General features: G+C 39.6%; 1 protein-coding gene across 10 annotated transcripts in view; it reads right to left on the reverse strand.

The window, feature by feature from the left end:
* Positions 1-19,060, reverse strand: part of LOC138622604 (endophilin-B2-like) — a 32,557-nt gene extending 13,497 nt beyond the window's left edge. The window contains exons 1-8 of one of the 10 annotated variants that reach the window (XM_069701493.1): positions 18,892-19,060; positions 17,221-17,362; positions 16,293-16,304; positions 12,889-13,017; positions 7,741-7,874; positions 6,054-6,146; positions 5,807-5,824; positions 855-917 (exon numbers count right to left, since the gene is read on the reverse strand). In XM_069701493.1, coding sequence (XP_069557594.1) covers positions 855-917; positions 5,807-5,824; positions 6,054-6,146; positions 7,741-7,874; positions 12,889-13,017; positions 16,293-16,304; positions 17,221-17,362; positions 18,892-18,954 — 654 coding nt within the window. In that variant the 5' untranslated portion in view covers positions 18,955-19,060. Of the gene's footprint in view, positions 1-854; positions 918-5,806; positions 5,825-6,053; positions 6,147-7,740; positions 7,875-12,888; positions 13,018-16,292; positions 16,305-17,208; positions 17,363-18,891 lie in introns of all 10 variants that reach the window. The other 9 variants (XM_069701490.1, XM_069701496.1, XM_069701491.1 and 6 more) reach the window with 9 other exon arrangements.
* Between the last annotated feature and the right edge of the window lie 670 nt (positions 19,061-19,730).

Below are 19,730 nucleotides of genomic sequence, written 5' to 3' on the forward strand. Positions count from 1 at the left end.
AAACTGCATTTTGTGTTTACTTGTGTTATCTTTGACTGATATTTAAATTTGTTTGATGATCTGAAACATTTAAGTGACAAACATGCACAAAAAAAAAAGAAATCAGGAAGGAGGCAAACACTTTTTCAAACCACTGTATCTAAGAAAAGCAAAAGAAGTTGAGATGACAGTATTTACCTGTTGTTGCAGATAAAGACTCACATAGTTACAGTGGGAGCTGCGATCATGCAGACAATCACACCTGGAAACCCCTGAAATACATCAAATGAACTAACTGGCCTGCAATTGTGGAGAATTTTTCTCAAAGGACCAAAATTCTAGAGAGTTGACTCGCTCTTAATCTGGGAGATCCTCAAGCTGACTCGGGATCACTTTAAATACGTGATCGCCCAAGAGTTTACTCCTGGTTCTGAATGTGCCGTATGAATGAGACGATGGATGACAATATTGCTCGGTTGGATTATTCATTTTGGGCGGAAAAATATAAGTAAAAAGTGCAACGGTTTGTAACAAACAGAGGATCAAATAACACAAGGTGCGGTTAACGTGACACATGGATTCAATAAAAGGCGGCCACAAAAATGTTCCCGAGACAAACGTAGGCATTAAAACTCAGTAGTGCCCCACGTCTGTTTGGCTGGATGATTGTTATTGACGGCATGGCAACGCCAGGACTACAAACAACAGAAGCTGACACATGTCACTTTTACCAGACGACGCCCTGTTAAACATTCATTAATCTCACCGCTGCTTACAGCAAGTGAATTTTAGAAGCATGCAAACAAATGTCAATCACCATGTGTGGATAGTTGATATTATGTTCCGGTGTTTGTAAAGCATAATTGTTTTCTTACCGCAGAGGCGCTGGCAGAGAGCACGTAGTTGCGAGGTCTGGTTTCCTGAAAATCTGGAGCCATCTACAGAAACAGTAGAGTTGTGTCACATTTGTGCCGTTGTGTGCTCGACGTGAACACGGCGGTGAAGGTATTTATTGTTTCTTTATAATATGAGCAAAAAAAAAGAAGAAGCTGTTTTCAGGCAAATTTCTTGCACTGAAATACCCCCCCCCCCCCCCCCCCAAAAAAAAATCTTAAATATATCAACAGAATTAAATGATTTGCATTGCAAACAACTTTGCTCACAGTTTTGGTCACAGAATTAAAAATGTTGTTTATGAAACTTGACTTTGTAGCTGCAAATAGAAAAAAGTCAAAAACTTTTGCTCTCAAAATTTTAAATAATTCGGTGCATTAGACCTGGAACGGTGGTCTCCCTGCTCGGTCGTGTTGAAAGTATTCAATGTTCGGCCCAGACTTCTCCACTTATTCCAGATTCTACCTATAGAAAATTCCCAAATAATTTTTTTGATAACCCTGATAAAATAATTCGGCAAAAAAAAGCGTCTTAGAATTAGACTTCAAACTTTAAACTGGAGGCCTTAAACTTCCAAACTGAAAATATGACTTGAAACCTTTGATAAGGTGGATTCAGAATAGCACAAACATTCGCTGGCTTAATATTGAGAAATATATAATTTATATATATATATATATATAATATTATGCCCAGAACCCTTACAAATTTTTTTTTTTTTTTTTTTTTTTTTAGATGCACCTATAAAAGAAGTGGCAGACTGGACTAAGATCACTCTTTGAAAAATGTGGAACAAAATACAGAACAACTTATGGGCTCCTGAAGTTAATTTCAACATTAACGAGCATCGGATCTACGAAGACCTTCACATCTAATGATCTAGAGACGGGCTGGAGGAAACGGTCAGATATTGGGTTGGTCATGAATCTGCATAATTCCTTACAGATGAAGCAGAGATGAGAAGCAACAATGACCAAGGTGATACCACAGAATACCTGCGAGGAGATGTGAACAGAGGCACACCTAGTTACAAACTGAAACACCTGCAGGGAATTTAAATGACAAATAAACACCAGATTCTTCAGAACACCAGAAATAAAATACATTGAATACCTGCTGCCGATCACATAGGTATTCTGGCTACGCTCCAAATTAAATGTGTCACATGTTCATTAAGGGTCCAAAGGTCGCAGCGTTATTAATACGATGAGGGTTACTACTTGATGTTGCTCGGCCCCCTGGTTGAACTAATAGCAAATATATCACCTATGGTACTACATTCAGGAGTGGACAATTATTATTTCTTTACCCCCTTTTGTTTTATCTTACTTTTTATTCCATTCTTTTTAATTAATTTAATTATCTATTTATGTAATGAAATATTTATTTGTTTATTTTCATTCTTATTTCCCCTCTTTTTCTCTCGGTGTGAGCATTATTTGCTGTTTGTTGTTATTTCTGTGCATTGGGCATTGTACCTGAATATCATGCGTGCAAAGACGACATACAGTTGAAAAATGGACAAAGACAGTAACTGTCTGAAAATGCATGTTGTCATGTTGTTGAAAACTAAATAAAAAAATGAGCTTAAAGGAAAAAAAAAAAAAAAAACTATGGTCACGTCAAAAACCTTGAGAGCGAAGGTTTTCAATTTGCACCCAAAAAGTCTAGTTTCATCAGCAAAATTCTTAATTCTGTGACCAAAACAAAAAAAAAATTGCAAATAATTTTATTCTCAGTTTGTATATTTTTTACTCACAAACTTGATTTTTAATTGCAGTGCGAGAAATTTGCTTTCAAAACTTTTTTTTTGGTTGCTTGTATAATAAACACAGAAATACCTTCATACACGGCAACCACGCTAAAAACATGCAGTGCGGAACTTTTGTCTCTCCCGTCTGGCCGTCAGCGTAGTTACAACAACACCGCTTACAAAAAACTAACATTATATTTCCGATGAATTGAACAGGTGGAGTGTTATTTGTTTTAGTAACAGAAGAGAGCTTTGATGTTCACACAATTAGGTTGTGGCTTTTGTTTCTGAGGTTGCGTAGCAACTCTTTCTACGGTGATAAGTTTACATTCAATAGTCAATAAATATTTCCAGTAATTTAATTTAATAAATCCTGCTACGGTAGTTCTGGATTAATCATATAAATTTACCGTCTCATGAAAAGCTAAATGGCTTTTAATCTGAAACAGATACAGGAAGTGTTGAGTTTTGTATCAGCAGCGTCATCCAATCCAACCAGCCGTCTCCAGTCACCAGTTCGGTATTTCAGCCGTCGCCACATGTGACCACATTTGGACGAGCTGGGCGAGGAGCGAGCGGTGAATCTGACTGATCCGATTGGGGATCAGAGGACACTATGCCCCGCCCACCTGTAGCGGAAACCTAATATCTAATTAACAATGGAATTATTTTTGAATGGATCATCTGAAAACTAAGAAGAAGGAGCGACTTCAGCGAATGACACCATGATGACTTGTGTAAAAAAAAAATATATTGACTTTGTATTTTAATGAGAAGTTGAATGGGAGTCTATGGAGGCTTTTTGGAGCCGACCTCTAGTGGCGCTCGGTGGTATTGCGGTTTTAAGGCGCTTGTCGCGTCATTTACTGCCAATTGTTCCGACCCAGAAACTAAAACTCCAAAACGGTACTATGAAACAGCGAGAGATTGATCTGCGATCGCGGGCTTCATCGGCACCGTGTCAACTTGTTCGGTTTGACTGTAACTGGCGGTCGTGTTTGTAAAAGTCCCGCACGGTAGGTTTTAGGCAAAAAGAAAAAAAAAAAAACGCATACAAAACAGTCAGAAAAGCACAGCAGGAACGAAAACCATGACGAGTAACACTTTAATCTGCAAGACAGCGCGGACGAATGTTCAATCTGCACGTTATTGATATTCATGTCTGATAATTCACCTGCACCCCTCCCTCCACCCCCCTGCCCTAAACCCTTCGATATTACATATTTCATTAAATTCAAATAGCTCATTTTCCAACTCTGAAAAAAAAAAAAAAAATGAATGTCAATTTTGCCTCATAAAATTAAGACTAAATTACTCAACTTTTATTTATTTTTAAAAATTTTTTTAATACAATTTGAATTAGAGTAATTTAGTCTTAATTTTAAAGGTCAGTTTTGAATCACAAGCTGCCGGTTGCAGAGGTGGGAGACGGCGGCACACTTTCACATGAGGTGTGTCTTGAGCTCCGTAGAGGAAAAGGTGCAGATTCGGTGACATAACCCGGCCGTGTGTAAACAACCTCTCACACTAAAACCGGTGACTCATCCATCTAGTTCACTGACAACAAGACACACTCACCGATTATATTACTAAAAACCCCCGAGGCCGGTCAGCTGCAGGTCATCATGCGCATGCTAACATGCCTTTTGTCAGTCGGCCAAGTGTATGGCTTTCTTTTTTTATTTATCATCCTCATCATCATCATCATCATCATCATCATCAGTAAGACTTTTTCTTCTTTTTAAAAAAAATTCTGATCAACGGTGAAACAAAAACCAAAGCAGAAGGGGCTTTCAAGGGATGTTCCCTCCCGAGGCCTCGATCGGGACGAGGAACAATCTTTTGTTTATAAACTGATTTTTGTGCAGAATTTATGATGAGTCAAGACTTTAGTGGTAAATATTAGAGCTGCGTAGCCCCCTACTGGGAAAACAACATCATGTTCTCAGTCTGAAGATTTTTTCAGGACTGGTAATAGTAAGAAGAAGGTTGTTGTTGTTCTTCTTGGCCCACATGCAACCATTTTTATCTCAAGATTAAAAAAAATCTGTTTTGGTTACGGGCCTCACAAGTCTTATAGCAGCCATTTCTGCTTATTTTAACAGCCTTAAAGTAAAAAAGCCCCAATGTATGAAGTCTAAAGTCTTATATTCGACCAAATATTCCCGTGGTTAACAAAAAGTTGTCTCATCAGGTTTAATCCAAACGAGGCGGCAACGCTGAAAGCTAATGTAATGCCAACATAAAAATAAAATAATACTGCCTTTGTTGACAACGATTGCAGCAGATGCACAATAAGTTTTTCACTTTTTCTCTCAAACCTTTATTTTTTTTATCTTGTCTAATTTTTTGGGATTCAGTTCATTAAGTTAAATTCCCTGAGTCCTGGTTCTGATCTGTTTGCAGTATATTTCTATTACAGATACATCTTATTAAATATTCAGGTAAATTCTTTTTTAGGTAAAAAGCTATAAGGAGATGCAGCCCAGTCATAGAGGCTGCTACCAAATCCAAATCTCAAAATGTTATATCTGTTCATAGAAAACAATAGTAAAATCTTTTTGATGTTCAATGAGCGTTTTTGAATGAGGAATGATCACAAAAAAAAAAAAAATGAAGGCACATTCAGATCTGAGCAAACAACACTGTATAGATCAGATTTGTTTTGAGACCCAGAAGTGACCGTATTTGGACAAGCTGGGAGAGGAGCTTACGCTTTGTCCCGTATCGGGAAACAGCTGGACCCCAGACATGTCAATCAAACCAGAGACACGCCCCCAAAACACCGCCGTTTGAAGGCTAGCATTTTTAGAAGGACCATCAGGTTGTCGTTTTATTTGTTTGTTGGTCTCAGCCCCCTAGTGGCTCTCAGTGGTATTGCAACTTTAAGGCACTTCTGCATTAGCTTCCCTTTTCAGATCCGGGAAGCTACGACCATTTTTACATCCAGTCTGTGTTTAACTGTCCCATCACACTGCAAGCTTTCATCTGCAAAGAGTGAGTTCAAAGTTGTTTTTTCAGTCCACTGCTTTTCTTATTTTTTTTTGCTTTTTCTTCTTCTGCCAATTATTCACAGTTTTAACTGAAATTTAAATCAAAGCACTTCCTTAAAGACTGGGAAAACAACCCGAGGTTTGCGTCAGACTGAAAGAATTAAAAAAAAACGTGTTTAATACTCACGTCACCCTCGCCACCACCCTTAATGTACAGACAGTTGGTTAGTCATGGTTGACGCCGCAGTGGGGCAATCATCAAAATGACAGTGGGAGTTGTGTGTGTGTGTGTGTGTGTGTGTGTGTGTGTGTGTGTGTGTGTGTGTGTGTGTGTGTGTGTGTGTGTGTGTGTGTGTGTGTTTTTGGTTGCAGAATTTTTTAAAAAAAATTTTTTGGGGGGGGGGGGGGGATAGGTGGGGGTGGAGGGGACTCACCGCAGCTTTCGCCTCAGCCAACTTCGCCTTCTTCAGACGTGCTTTACAGGCGTCCAGGTCCAGGCGGAGGTTCTCCAGAAGGCGTCGCTCTTTCTGTACGACCACACGTCAACACGAACATATGAAAGTTAAAAAAACAAAAACAACCACGCTGCCCTCCGGTGGCGAAGCTCAAAAGTGTTTTACAGGAAGAAGCCTCGACCGCTCGCTGAATGTATTAACATGTCCAAGAAGGGTGTTTTTTGTATTTTTTAGATGCTACGAGACGCATTGTGAGTGAAATAAGCGACCAACGTTGCTATGACAAGAAAATATATTATATGAAAAGTAAAAACAAAACAAAAAATAAAGTATGATTATAATATCAGCCCAATGTTGAAAACAACGCAGAAGTTTGCTTTGATTTTAAAAATGAATTAAATCCCTGACGCTTTTATTTTTATTTATTTGTATGTGCGGCTCGTTGTGAAGCAATCGAGACATCCTGCTCATTCAGCTGTGACGTAAGAGACAGATGTCGGGTTTTCCCACTTGACATCAGTTGCTTCTGTTTACAAACATGGTACCATTGTCATAACAAAGTTGCAGCTCTGCTCCATCAACATGATGCATTTTCATATTTCTGCCCTGACATCATCAGAACAAGTGTACCAGGCGTGGCGGAGATCATAAATACGATTAAAACGACTGTCACTTCAAAAGTATTTTTCTTACCAACCACTTCGATGTGAAGGTAAAACAAGAGGCCCTTGTTGGAAAGTTGTGACGTGTCAAAGAAATTTTTAAAAAAGCCCCTAGTCTTCCCCACACAGGTGGACTTTCACAAAGATATTTCCGCTTAAAAACACTAAGTCGATGCACAAATTGAATCAGAGACCGAGATAAAAGATTACAAAAAAAAACATGAGTTGTGTAAATTGACATTTGTCTTGTAAATGTTAATTTGTTTTGTGGTTTTGTTTTAATCCCATACACAACTTCTAGTTGTCTAACATTGCCAGAGAGCCAGGACTGCTAGCTTAATCTGCTAACATTAGCATTCTTACTACTTTCAGTACATACAGGTGCGCAGCGTTTTGAAAATGCTGATACTCTTGTTCTGGTTTCCAGCAGTTTGAGGTCGAGGTCGAGGTTTTGTCCGTTGAAGGTTTAACTTTACGCTTTTTAATCGCGTCTTTTCTCTTTTTTTGTGCAGTCCCAAAAACGTAACGCTCACCCGTGGCTACCTGCGTGAGCCGAGGCCCCGCCCCCTTCTCAAAACACAGACACACAGCAAAGAAGAAAAAAACGACAAATTAGCACGACTTTCAGCGACAGTAAAACGCACAAACAACTCTCGCACACTGAGCTGCAATGAAAACGGATGCAACAGGAACTAAGCAAAAAAAAATAGTAGTTACTGAATGTAACTGCAGTTCTACGAGTTTGTTCGTAGTTTTGTTTCTTTCGGGGGGGGGGGGGTGCCGTTGGGGAAACACCGATTTAGGAAAATAAAAAATCCTAAACACAGGGAAAAGTCAGAGACCCACCCACTCAAGTTTTATACAATATGACTGTTCTTATCCACATAAATGATTAAAAAAAAATCAAGCTGTATGTTGTCATTTTTCCAGGTAGAAACTGGACGATCTGTGCGGATAATATGAAAAACGTGAAAAAAACGTGAGATGTGGTGTTTCGGACTTACCGAAATGGTCCTCCAGTCTCCTTCCAGGAAGTTCCTGAGGGGGGTGAGGAAGCTGATGGCCGACGTCTGGAGGAACTCCCTCTCCGCCGCTCCGAGTCGCCGCTCACACTCTCCAACTTTGATCAAAGTGCTGCCTGCAAACGAGGAGACAACACTCGGTCACCGGGAAAAAAAAACACCGCTCCGTGGACACGAGTCCTGTTGCAGCAGAAATTTTATTGAAATTTTAAGATATTTGAGATAAATTTGCCTTTAATTAAAGAAAACTATCAAGTCCATACACCAGGAGAGCTACATTTATTCACAGTGAACCACCAGATCCTTCTTTCCTCCTTCAGGACCTCGGTTTCTCAGGCTCTGCTCTCTCCCTGTTCTCGTCCTACCTCAACGACCTCACCTACCGGGTAACTTGGAGAGGATCTGTGTCTGAACCTTGTCCTCTCACTACTGGTGTTCCTCAAGGCTCCGTCCCGGGTCCCCTCCTCTTCTCTCTGTACACCGACTCTCTCGGCTCTGTCGTTCACTCACGTCTTTTCCTACCACAGATATGCTGATGACACCCAACTGATCCTGTCTTTTCCCCGATCTGAAACACAGGTAGCAGCATGAATCTCTGCCTGTGTGACTGACATCTCTCAGTGGATGTCCTCACATCACCTGAAAATCAACCTCGACAAGACCGAACTGCTCTTCGTTCCAGGGAAAGACTCTCCCACCCTCGACCTGACTACTACCTTGTACAACTCTGTTATCCCGACCCTGACTGCTAAGAACCTCGGAGACACTCGACAGTCAACTCTCTCTTACTGCCAACATCACTGCAACAACGCGTTCCTGTAGATACATGCTGCACAACATCAGGAGAATACGTCCTCTTCTCACTCAGAAGGCAGTCCAGGTTCTGGTCCAGGTTCTGGTCCAGGTTCTGGTCATCTCACGTCTAAACTACTGTAACTCCCTCCTGGCAGGTCTACCTGTTAGTGCCATCCGACCTCTGCAGCTCATCCAGAATGAAGCAGCTCGACTGGTCTTTAACCTCCTAAATTCCCTCACACTACTCGGCTCCTCCTCGTCGTCCTCCTCCTCCTCCTCCGCTCCCTTCGTTGGTTACCAGTAACTGCCTGCATCCGTTTCCAACCATAGGTACTTACGTACTGTGCTGTGAACAGACCGTGTCCAGTGTCCATCCAGGACATGGTCCAACCTTACATTCCACCCCTTCACTCCACTCTGCTTCTACCAATCAGCTTGTTGCTCCTCACTGAACAAAACACTCTACGAAATAACGACTGTTTACTGTCCTGGCTCCTAAATGGTGGAATGAGCTCTCCACCGACATCAGGACAGCGGAAAGTCTGAACATCTTCCGCCGCAAACTAAAAACACATCTCTTCAGACTTCACCTTAGGAGAACTTTAGTATCTTAACATGGAACTTACTGATAGAACTTTGTAGTTTGGCTTTCTTGAAGAAATTGTATTTTCTTGATTCTTGTTGTTCTGGTTTTTGTACCCTCATGGTTGAAATTAACTTATTGTAAGTCGCTTTGGATAAAAGAGTCAGATAAATGAAATGTAATATAATGTAACATAGCTGAGCTTTAACCAAAACAGCACGGGCCAAGTCAAGTATGCCGAGCACTTCCGTTACGCAGAGGAGACCAAACTGGTGTGGGAGGAAGGGAAACTACGTGAAAAATAACAAACTGTAACCCTTCTTTATATACAGTGTTTTGTCTATTTTCCTTGATGCACGAGTTGTGTATCTAGATGCTTCCTGATTATTGCATTTTTTTGTTCTCTGATGTTAGAGCCAGAATTTATTTCCAAAACTTCAGCCGTTGGTCCGTTTCCACATTCCTGAATTAATCTGAGTATATTCCATCAGTTCTTACGACCAAGGTGTGTTTGACAGGTGACGTTCACGAGTGGGCGTCTCTGACGAAAACAGCTGCTGTACTTAATTTACAATCATGTGGTGCAACAATACACAAACAGATTGAGGGAGTGGTACTAAAACTGTGTTTCCGTGTGCCGATCTGTTTATTAACAACATGACGCTCCAGAAAGGCATCCAGTATAAGAGGCGTGTGCGTCTTTTTGTGTGACGTGGCAGGAAAATCCCTGGGCATCGATCGGAAAGTTGGAACCAGCGTTGGCGAAGACCATCAACAGCGTCAAAATAAACGATCAATATTTACTTCTGTCTATTGTCTCCGGATGTTTTGAAAAGGGAAGAAATTCACAACTCATAATCACTTGGATTTATAAAAAAGCAAACATAATCCGTCTCTGGGAAATCGTAACGTCGCAATCGTTAACGCAAATTCAAGCAATTTTTGCAAAAATTCCCCCAATTTTTATGCAACTAAAATTTGGTCAACAGAACCTGTGCTGTTAGTATTACAGCATAAAGTCGTGTTTCCTTCACCATCAAAACAAACTGCTGCCAGCTTAACCGGAAAAATTGGAACCAGGAAAAACCGGACTTGACAAGGTAACGTCAAATATATAACATACGACTCTTTATTTCTGTTATAAAAAAAAAAAAATGTTTCCCTCAACTTGCAATTTTTGCTAATTCCCATAAAATTTACCGTAAAAACAAAAACCAAAAAAACACTCAAAAATCAAGCATTTGTTTGTTTTAACAACAACAAAAACTGAAATTGAAAGTGAAATCCTGGAGGGAGGGTATAATGTTGGGATTATTTTTATTAATTTGTTCTTTATTCTGTAACGTAATGCAGAAAACAATCCTCACAGCATCTCTTTTCCCGATTTATTTAAAAAAAATTCCAAGTTAGATGTTTTTTTAATTGTTGCTATACAGTGGGTACGGAAAGTATTCAGACCCCTTTAAATTTTTCACTCTTTGTTTCATTGCAGCCATTTGCTAAAATCAAAAAAGTTCATTTTATTTCTCATTAATGTACACTCAGCACCCCATCTTGACAGAAAAAAACAGAAATGTAGAAATTTGTGCAAATTTATTAAAAAAGCAAAACTGAAATATCACATGGTCATAAGGGTATTCAGACCCTTTGCTGTGACACTCATATTTAACTCACATGCTGTCCATTTCTTCTGATCCTCCTTGAGATGGTTCTACTCCTTCATTGGAGTCCAGCTGTGTTTAATTAAACTGATTGGACTTGATTAGGAAAGGCACACACCTGTCTATATAAGACCTTACAGCTCACAGTTCATGTCAGAGCAAATGAGAATCATGAGGTCGAAGGAACTGTCCAAGGAGCTCAGAGACAGAGTTGTGGCAAGGCACAGATCTGGCCAAGGTTACAAAATCATTTCTGCAGCACTCAAGGTTCCTAAGAGCACAGTGACCTCCATAATCCTTAAATGGAAGAAGTTTGGGACGACCAGAACTCTTCCTAGACCTGGCCGTCCAGCCAAACTGAGCAATCGTGGGAGAAGAGCCTTGGTGAGAGAGGTAAAGAAGAACCCAAAGATCACTGTGGCTGAGCTCCAGAGATGCAGTAGGGAGATGGGAGAAAGTTCCACAAAGTCAACTATCACTGCAGCCCTCCACCAGTCGGGGCTTTATGGCAGAGTGGCCCGACGGAAGCCTCTCCTCAGTGCAAGACATATGAAAGCCCGCATAGAGTTTGACAAAAAACACATGAAGGACTCCCAGACTATGAGAAATAAGATTCTCTGGTCTGATGAGACCAAGATTGAACTTTTTGGCGTTAATTCTAAGCGGTATGTGTGGAGAAAACCAGGCACTGCTCATCACCTGCCCAATACAATCCCAACAGTGAAACATGGTGGTGGCAGCATCATGCTATGGGGGTGTTTTTCAGCTGCAGGGACAGGACGACCGGTTGCAATTGAAGGAAAGATGAATGCGGCCAAGTACAGAGATATCCTGGAAGAAAACCTCTTCCAGAGTGCTCTGGACCTCAGACTGGGCCGAAGGTTCACCTTCCAACAAGACAATGACCCTAAGCACACAGCTAAAATAACAAAGGAGTGGCTTGGGAACAACTCTGTGACCATTCTTGACTGGCCCAGCCAGAGCCCTGACCTAAACCCAATGGAGCATCTCTGGAGAGACCTGAAAATGGCTGTCCACCAACGTTCACCATCCAACCTGACGGAACTGGAGAGGATCTGCAAGGAAGAATGGCAGAGGATCCCCAAATCCAGGTGTGAAAAGCTTGTTGCATCATTCCCAAGAAGACTCATGGCTGTACGAGCTCAAAAGGGTGCTTCTACTCAATACTGAGCAAAGGGTCTGAATACTTATGACCGTGTGATATTTCAGTCTTTCTTTTTTAATAAATTTGCACAAATTTCTACATTTCTGTTTTTTTCTGTCAAGATGGGGTGCTGAGTGTACATTAATGAGAAATAAAATGAACTTTTTTGATTTTAGCAAATGGCTGCAATGAAACAAAGAGTGAAAAATTTAAAGGGGTCTGAATACTTTCCGTACCCACTGTATACACAATATAAAAGAGTCCTGAACGAACAAAAAAAAACAAATTTAAAACCTCTGCTCTGTAAATTCAATAATTTTGCTGAAATAAAACTGTTTTCCTTTAGAAAAAGTAGATTAGTTTAATCTAATATTCTTCAAACGCTTTAAGCAGAAAATCGCTTTAAATATCTGCCCATTCAGTTATGGAGTCTTGCATTAACATTTCATTTAATGAATTTATTTTGCTATCTGCTTGCAGACAGGATATTCTTACATCATACAGTTTAAATATTTAAAACTGATTTACTGGCCTGTACGAAATTGTGGGGTCGGCAGACATGCAGCGGAAGAAGTATGTAAATACCAGGCGTCTAAAACATTGCACAAAGTTTTCCATTTATCTGTCTTCTAACTAAGATAAAACTAAAGCGCTCTTGATTCAGCAGTTACAAATTTGCCTGCTTGTAAATGTTGTGACGTTCGTGTCGGAGTTTGTGCTGTTGTTGAGTTGCAATTCATTATACTGGCAGATAATCTAAATATTTACAGAGTTTGAATTGATATAAACAGGGGAGATAAAATAGTTTATAAAAAAACTAAAAATGAGACAGGAATGCTGAGAGGAAACTTGCATTTGGTCAGAAGTCATAATCTGAATTATTCACCCCTTTTAAGATTGTTTTTTTTGGTAACTTTCTTACTCACCGTATGGAGTCCCGGGACCGAAGTCCTTCGCTGCATCTTGCATGTACTGACCCAACAGCTGTGGGTTGGTGACCCTGGACGGCACCTTCATGTCCAACTTTTCGTAGAAAAACTCCTCGATTCGGGCACCTGCAGAGACAGTCGGGGCGGTTTAATTCACCACATAGCAGGAAAAAACTAAGAAACTAGACTAAATAAAAACTAGACCCAAAAAAAAGAGCAACTTTTGAACTTCTGTCTGCTGGAGGAGCAAAAAGCTGCTTTTTATTAACATGTAAGTTTGTGATTCTGCATATGGTGGAGGTGTTTTTTGACACATTTCAGCCCCCTGGTGGCCAAACATTAAGATTAAAAGAAGTACCTGTACAACAAAAATAAAGAACTGTTATAGGACCCCATTGCACTTGATTTTGCACTTTTATTAAATTATTGATCCATTTACTTGAAAGTGTCATTTTTAATTGTGTAACTGCTCAATGTGCTGATAAACCAGTTTGTACATTTTTATACTGTTACTGGATGGCTTATGTTGAGCAGCTGAGATCTTTAGCTGCAAAGAAACTGCAGCTGTTAACAAAGAAAAAAGTTCAATCGGTAAAAACTCAAATAAAAAAAACAACAACAACACTGTATTCAAGCAAAATACTTCAAAAATACTTTCCAGCTCTTCCATCTTTGTGTATTTATTAACAAAGCCTCCAAACACAAAACAACCCGATGCCAGATTTATCTACTTTTGTACATCATCTATTTAAATATGAATTCTGTATGAAGCCATGCCAGTCAAACGTTTACCACGAGGCAAGGTAGGTTACTATGGTTACTACTACTACTTTTTTTAATTTTGCGTTTAAATATTTAGTTTATTCTCAAAATTTCTACTTTATTCTCAAAATTGTTGGGAGTAGTTATTATTTAATCAAAACATGAGAGGCTTCTTTTATCCAACTGCAGCATCTGAAAATAAAAACTGACTTTTGTATGAAAAACATAGCGGGACAAAATAACATGAACACCTTACAACGTAAAGGGGCTCAATAACTGCACCTTGTGACAAATTTCATGTAGTGGGTTGCTTCGAAATCAGAAAATGGTCATTGAATTGAATCAATACGTCTAAATATATACACAGAAATGTTTTTAAGGTTCTTGTTACTTTGTCCGCTGCTAAAAAAAATATATGTCATCAGTTAAATAAAATCCTTTGAGAAAGCCTCGTCTGTCTGTTTGCAGAGCTTCACACTGCAAATCAAAGTCCTTCTAAATAACAGAGTGTTCAGACCGGACTCAAAATAGTTCCTTGTGTCAGCTTTAGCAAATCTAATAACAATATTGAAAATGATACGGAGCTTTAAAACTACCAGAATGACACAACAGTCGAATGATTATTATGTAACACCAGACCGTCAAATCTGGTGAATTACACGGCTGCACTTCAAATAAACATGTTTTCCATAAGTACAGAATGAAGATAACAACAGGAAATACTCATCAAGAAGAAAACAAATCTGACGAACAAGCTTTCGTTTGGTGTTTTTTTTCTCAGGACGTCTCTGAAAAAGAAATCACAAAATACAAAGGCCTCCTTCACTGTATTCAACTTAAATGTAGTTAAATAATTATAATTTTGAAATTCACTTTTATATAATTCTGTTTTAATAATATTTCTATGATTTCAATTTCAGACTTGATCAGGACAACTTTGGTTTACATTCTTGTTTTTGTGTCATTCTGTAATTTTGATTTGTTTCATCCTTTTTTTTAAAATAATGATTTCCTGTTCAAAATACTTGTAATCAATTACAATAGTCTTGTTTTAACTCTATAAAATGTGATCTACTGTTCATAACACGCTTCTGACGCTGTCCAACGGGTCATAACAGTGAATACTTGTGGAAAACTCTTCATGTGACAGAAACCTGCAGGAAAAAGAGTTTGTTGAACACACACACACACACACACACACACTAATCACTACACACTGTCACAGATATGAAGCCGGAGAGATGAACCGTTAAGAGGTGACGTGAGGAAGACATGGAAAAGCCACGATGAACGTGAACTGTGTGGGAAATGGTCAAATAAATAAATAAATGAGACGACGGTTGAAAGCTGAAATCCTGTTTCTGAATTCTGACTCTGTTCCACCAGCTTCACTCATCAATGAGAGTTTATCGGTTCTTCTTCACAGCTGAAATATCGTCTTCATCATCCGAGGTGTGGTTTTCTGTCCATATTACAAGCGAAACTATTGTTGAGCAGATTTTCTCTGAGTTTTAAGTAAAACAATTTGTGGCAAAATTGGTGGAATTAAAAAAAAAAAAACAACAACAACAACAACAACAAAAATCCATTTTTTTTTTTCAAGCACTACCTGACAAAGTAAGAAATATGTAATCACTTCCTTTGATAATAAACAAGCTGCACATCATAGAAATATTTTACTTTATTAATAATGTTTTATTTCTGTTTTGAACTCGTGTCTAAAAGTAAAACAAATTAAAAACTACTGAAGGTGACGTATGTTTCCAGAACAGACGGTCTGTGACTGTAATATAGAAACAAACGACTACGTCAGCCTTTCAAAATAAGAGCTTGAGATGCTGTTTAAATCATCTCAATTCAACACAAACTGTGCACAAAAACAAAGTGCAGTCTCTCACAACTAGAAGCTGTAAAACTAACTGTATAAAACTTAAATTTTACATTTTCGCCATTCACATGCCGGTTGTCACGTTCACGTCTTGTTTTTTTCCGGTTGTTTCGATTTTTCCAGTTTAACTTGCAGCAGGTTTGTTTTGCTGATAGGAGGAAGAGGCAGCCGAGCTGATTGTAAATGATGAGTTCATTTTTGTGAATAAAGCGAGCGTAGTTTGGAAAGGTGACTTTTAAAGCTGCAATACTTTTCAGTCCGGTTCCTGTTAACAACATATTTCGTTGAAAGTTAGTAAAAATTGAAAGCTCCCGTGAATATTTTGCAACATTTTGACAAAAAGACTCAAACCTGACAAGATAAAAAACTGTTAAAGATCCATAAAAATATGGACAGAAAACCACAAATATTAAAGCTTCGGCTTTAAAAAGCAAGATGGAGACGAGATGGGAAAATCTCCTCTATAATAGAAATAATAGAAAATAACAGTTTGGTGGAAGCCGGTCAAACGGAGGCTGAAACTGAGTCACTGATTTAAACCTGTGTGGTTTCACAGCTGACTTCATTCAGATTATTTATTTATTTATTTTCTTTTTTTGGGGGGGGGGGGGGTCCTGTTTTTCAACTTCTTGTGCAGCTTCATTTTCAAAAAGGCATGAAAGGTTGTTTTTTTTCCACGGTGGGGCCCTGGAGAAGGGCGGGGAGGGGTGGGGGGTGGAGGGGTACGGGGTGGGGGTGGGGGTGTACTCACCAGTGTGATCAACTGTGGCATGGAGAATCAAAAAGTCACAAGTTAGACGCCCCCTCGTCATCCATATCACTGCAAAGCCTATAAAGACGTCTAATAACGCTATAAATAAGGGTCATGTGTGTTCTTTTTTCCTGTCGCTATGACGACCATACTAGTGTTTTTTTTAATTTTTTTACATGTGTATTTGCCAGCCCCATTTTTTTTAAAGCTGCCCTGTGGTGTTTTTTAAGCACTAGTGGTGCTAGAGAGCAAATATTTCAGGGGGTTTTGTGTTGTGTTGTACGTGAAGACACAAACGCACACACACACACACGAGACACACAGTTTCAGACTATTCTGCCGACCATGCACAAATTTAAATAGCTAACAAATCAGCTTTAGGACAGGATATACAACACGTAACTTTAGTTTGTTCTCCACAGGGCACCTTTAAACTCAACTCAATTCATCTAAACGAACACGTTTTTAACTGCTCGGATAAAAAGTTCTCCGGCGTAAAAGTTTTAGTTTTTTTTTTCCTCAGTAACATCCCGTTTTTGTCGACACCGTCACGGATGTTTAAGTTTAAGTGTTGAACTCAACGGCACTTTACTCATAAAAAAATGAAATTAATTAGCAACAGCAGCAAATATAATGCCGTACAGTACCACCGAATTTTTTTGTGTACATAAGTGTTTATTCATTTTTCTAAAAAAATATTTTTTTTAAATCATTATTTTACCGTGTAATTTATTCTCATCGTGTGTCAGAAACTTTTATCGATTCCAACGATGTCAACAAAAACCGAACATTTACGAGCTTCATTAAATCGTTTGTGTTTTATTTTCAGACCGAGTCTAATAAAATGGCCGCTGAGTGCGCACTGAGCTGGCAGTCGTTCTGCTTGGAGACTTTTACTCCAGATTTTTTGCACCACGTGATGCCATACTTGGGTTGGGCTGCAGCAGGACCTCCGTCTGCCTGAAGATCTTCTCCGTCCACAGTTTGGTGCAGTCGGCTCGGCTCATCAGGTTCTCGAAGTGAGCGTCCAGCTCCGTCTTCTCCGCCTGGCCCAGCTTCTCCTCCGTGAACTGAGGCGGAGCGCAAAGACGAAAGAACAAAAACTCACACATGTCTGGTTCTGGAGATTTAAAATGGATGTCGTCCGATATGAAAACTTATTTCATTATTGATTACACTCGCGGCCGCGTTTACAAGCCACCGATGTCATTTTGGACAATAAAGTTGCCTCTATTGCAAATGTTTGAACCTCAGTTTCAGTCAAAAATCAAATATCAGTTGGCATCTACTATTAAATAATTATTATTCATGAAAAGATTACTTTCACTATTATTGAATTTGTCCATAATTTTCTCAGTTAATCGATTCGTTTTTCTTTAAATCTGTCGATAAGCCCGACTAACAGTCCACTGTTAAAATATATTCAATTCATTTACACAAAAGGACTAAAAGAACCATAATTATTTACATTTAGGAAGCTTCAATCGGAGAAATTTTTTACTTTTTTATTTAAAAACAACAACAAAAGGACTCAAAACTAGCGTTGGAAATGAAGTGGGGCAAAAGGCAAAAATGCCCAAAATGACACTGAAAATTTTTATCAAAGAGCAAAACAATTCCTTGAGATTGTGAAGAATTAATTATATTCACAAATTTAGGCCACCGTTAGCCATAATTTCATTCAATCTAATTTTGATAAATTGTTGTTGTTCAGACTATGTTTGTAGGTAACTTGTGAATTATACATATATGTGCTTTATATTTACTCCTGTTGGCACACGTTGGTGATGTTGGTTTAATCTGGGCTCATATCACATGACAAAAAAACAACAAAAAAAACAGCAACTTTATGCACTAAATCAGTCTAATGTTTTTGTTTTTGTTTTTTTTAAACATTGTTTTTCAACAACAACGGCAAAAGTTGCCTCCCAAATATTTGATCAATTTCCTACACTGCTCAAAAAAAAAAAAAAGATTAATCCATTATTGAAATAGCTGAAGAATAATCTTCTGCCCGTTAAGTAATTGATTAATTGACTAATGGTTGCAGCTGCAAAAAAAAAAAAAAAAGAGAGAGCGAGATCAACGTGACGTGGTGACGTCACGAGGGGGTCCGGTTCACGAGCTGCTCGGGCTCCCTCGTCGTCCCTTTGACGTCCCACCTCGTCCCTCTGACGTCCCACCTCGTCCCTCTGACGTCCCACCTCGTCCCTTTGACGTCCCACCTCGTCCCTTTGACGTCCCACCTCGTCCTGTCACCCTCCAAACTTATCCGAACGAATTACCGTGAACCTGAACATGGCAGTTGGCTGACGTCATTTAACCTCATCAATGACGAATACGTTGCTACGTTACGCTCCGTAAAGTAAGGTAACCCCGGCGGCTAACAACAACAACAACAACAACAACAACTGCCCCGACGGTCGGTTGTCTCGTCACGACCACCGGCCTAAAACCACGACCGGGGACGTCGCTGAATTACCGAGAAACGTTGTCCGCCTCAGACGCAGCGAAACGTACCGGCGTCGGTAACGGCCGGCTGTCAACGAGAAAAGCGAGCGGAAGCGTCGCTCTGGCACGCGCAGCTGGTTGTCGTTACCTGGACGGCTCGCGTGAAGAACAGTCCGGCGCCGGACGCCAGTTTCTTCACGTTGAAATCCATCTCGTCCCGCTCGCGAACCGGCGACGTTTCACTCGACGAAGAGTTTGTGTCGACGGGCGGCTGCTCGGTCCTCCCGGTGTGACGGCGCGACGCCGAGAGGTCACGTGACCGACCGGCGGACGAGGCCCTGCTACGTCACCAACGGAAAATATATTAATAATAAAAAATAAATAAATAAATAAAGCAAAGTAATAGACTCACAATTAAAGTGGTGTTGTTGTTTTTTTTAAATTTGTTTTTATATCATAAACCGGCAAAAAAAAAAAAAAAGAAGAAGAACAGCAAGTTATCGTGTTGAAGTCACAAGTTTTTACGCAAATGAAATACAAGCGTTTGACCAGCAGATGTCACCATACTAACGGAATAACTGCAGCAACAAACCGAAGCGTGAAACTGCTCCTTTCCCTCGTTACAAATCCTAAACTCTGACTAACGATGACAAAACAAAAAACAAAAAAAAACAATCCCTAAAATTCGTTGCCTTTCCGAGTCCTTTGAATGTCTATTGCTGTGGGTTCCTTTTTTTTTTTTTTTTTTTTGCTGTGGTACGTGAATGCACCACTATCGCCCAGCGATGACGTAAGCACGCAAAGAGCGTCGCAGTCAACGCTCGGACACCCATGTGAGTTTTGTTGATAATGTTGTTGTTGTTGTTGTTTTTCTGTGGACATTCAGTGTTATTTATCCGTGTTAGATTCACTTCGGACATTTTAATTACTTCCCCTAAAATATTCGCTTCCTGTCTGAAGTGTCCACGTGGTGACGGTTTGCCTCGC

The sequence above is a fragment of the Brachyistius frenatus genome, unplaced genomic scaffold, assembly GCF_029030835.1.
Source record: "Brachyistius frenatus isolate BFR_SWC_R1_liver_20210118 unplaced genomic scaffold, ASM2903083v1 Contig_37, whole genome shotgun sequence".
NCBI classification, from domain to species: Eukaryota; Metazoa; Chordata; class Actinopteri; family Embiotocidae; genus Brachyistius; species Brachyistius frenatus.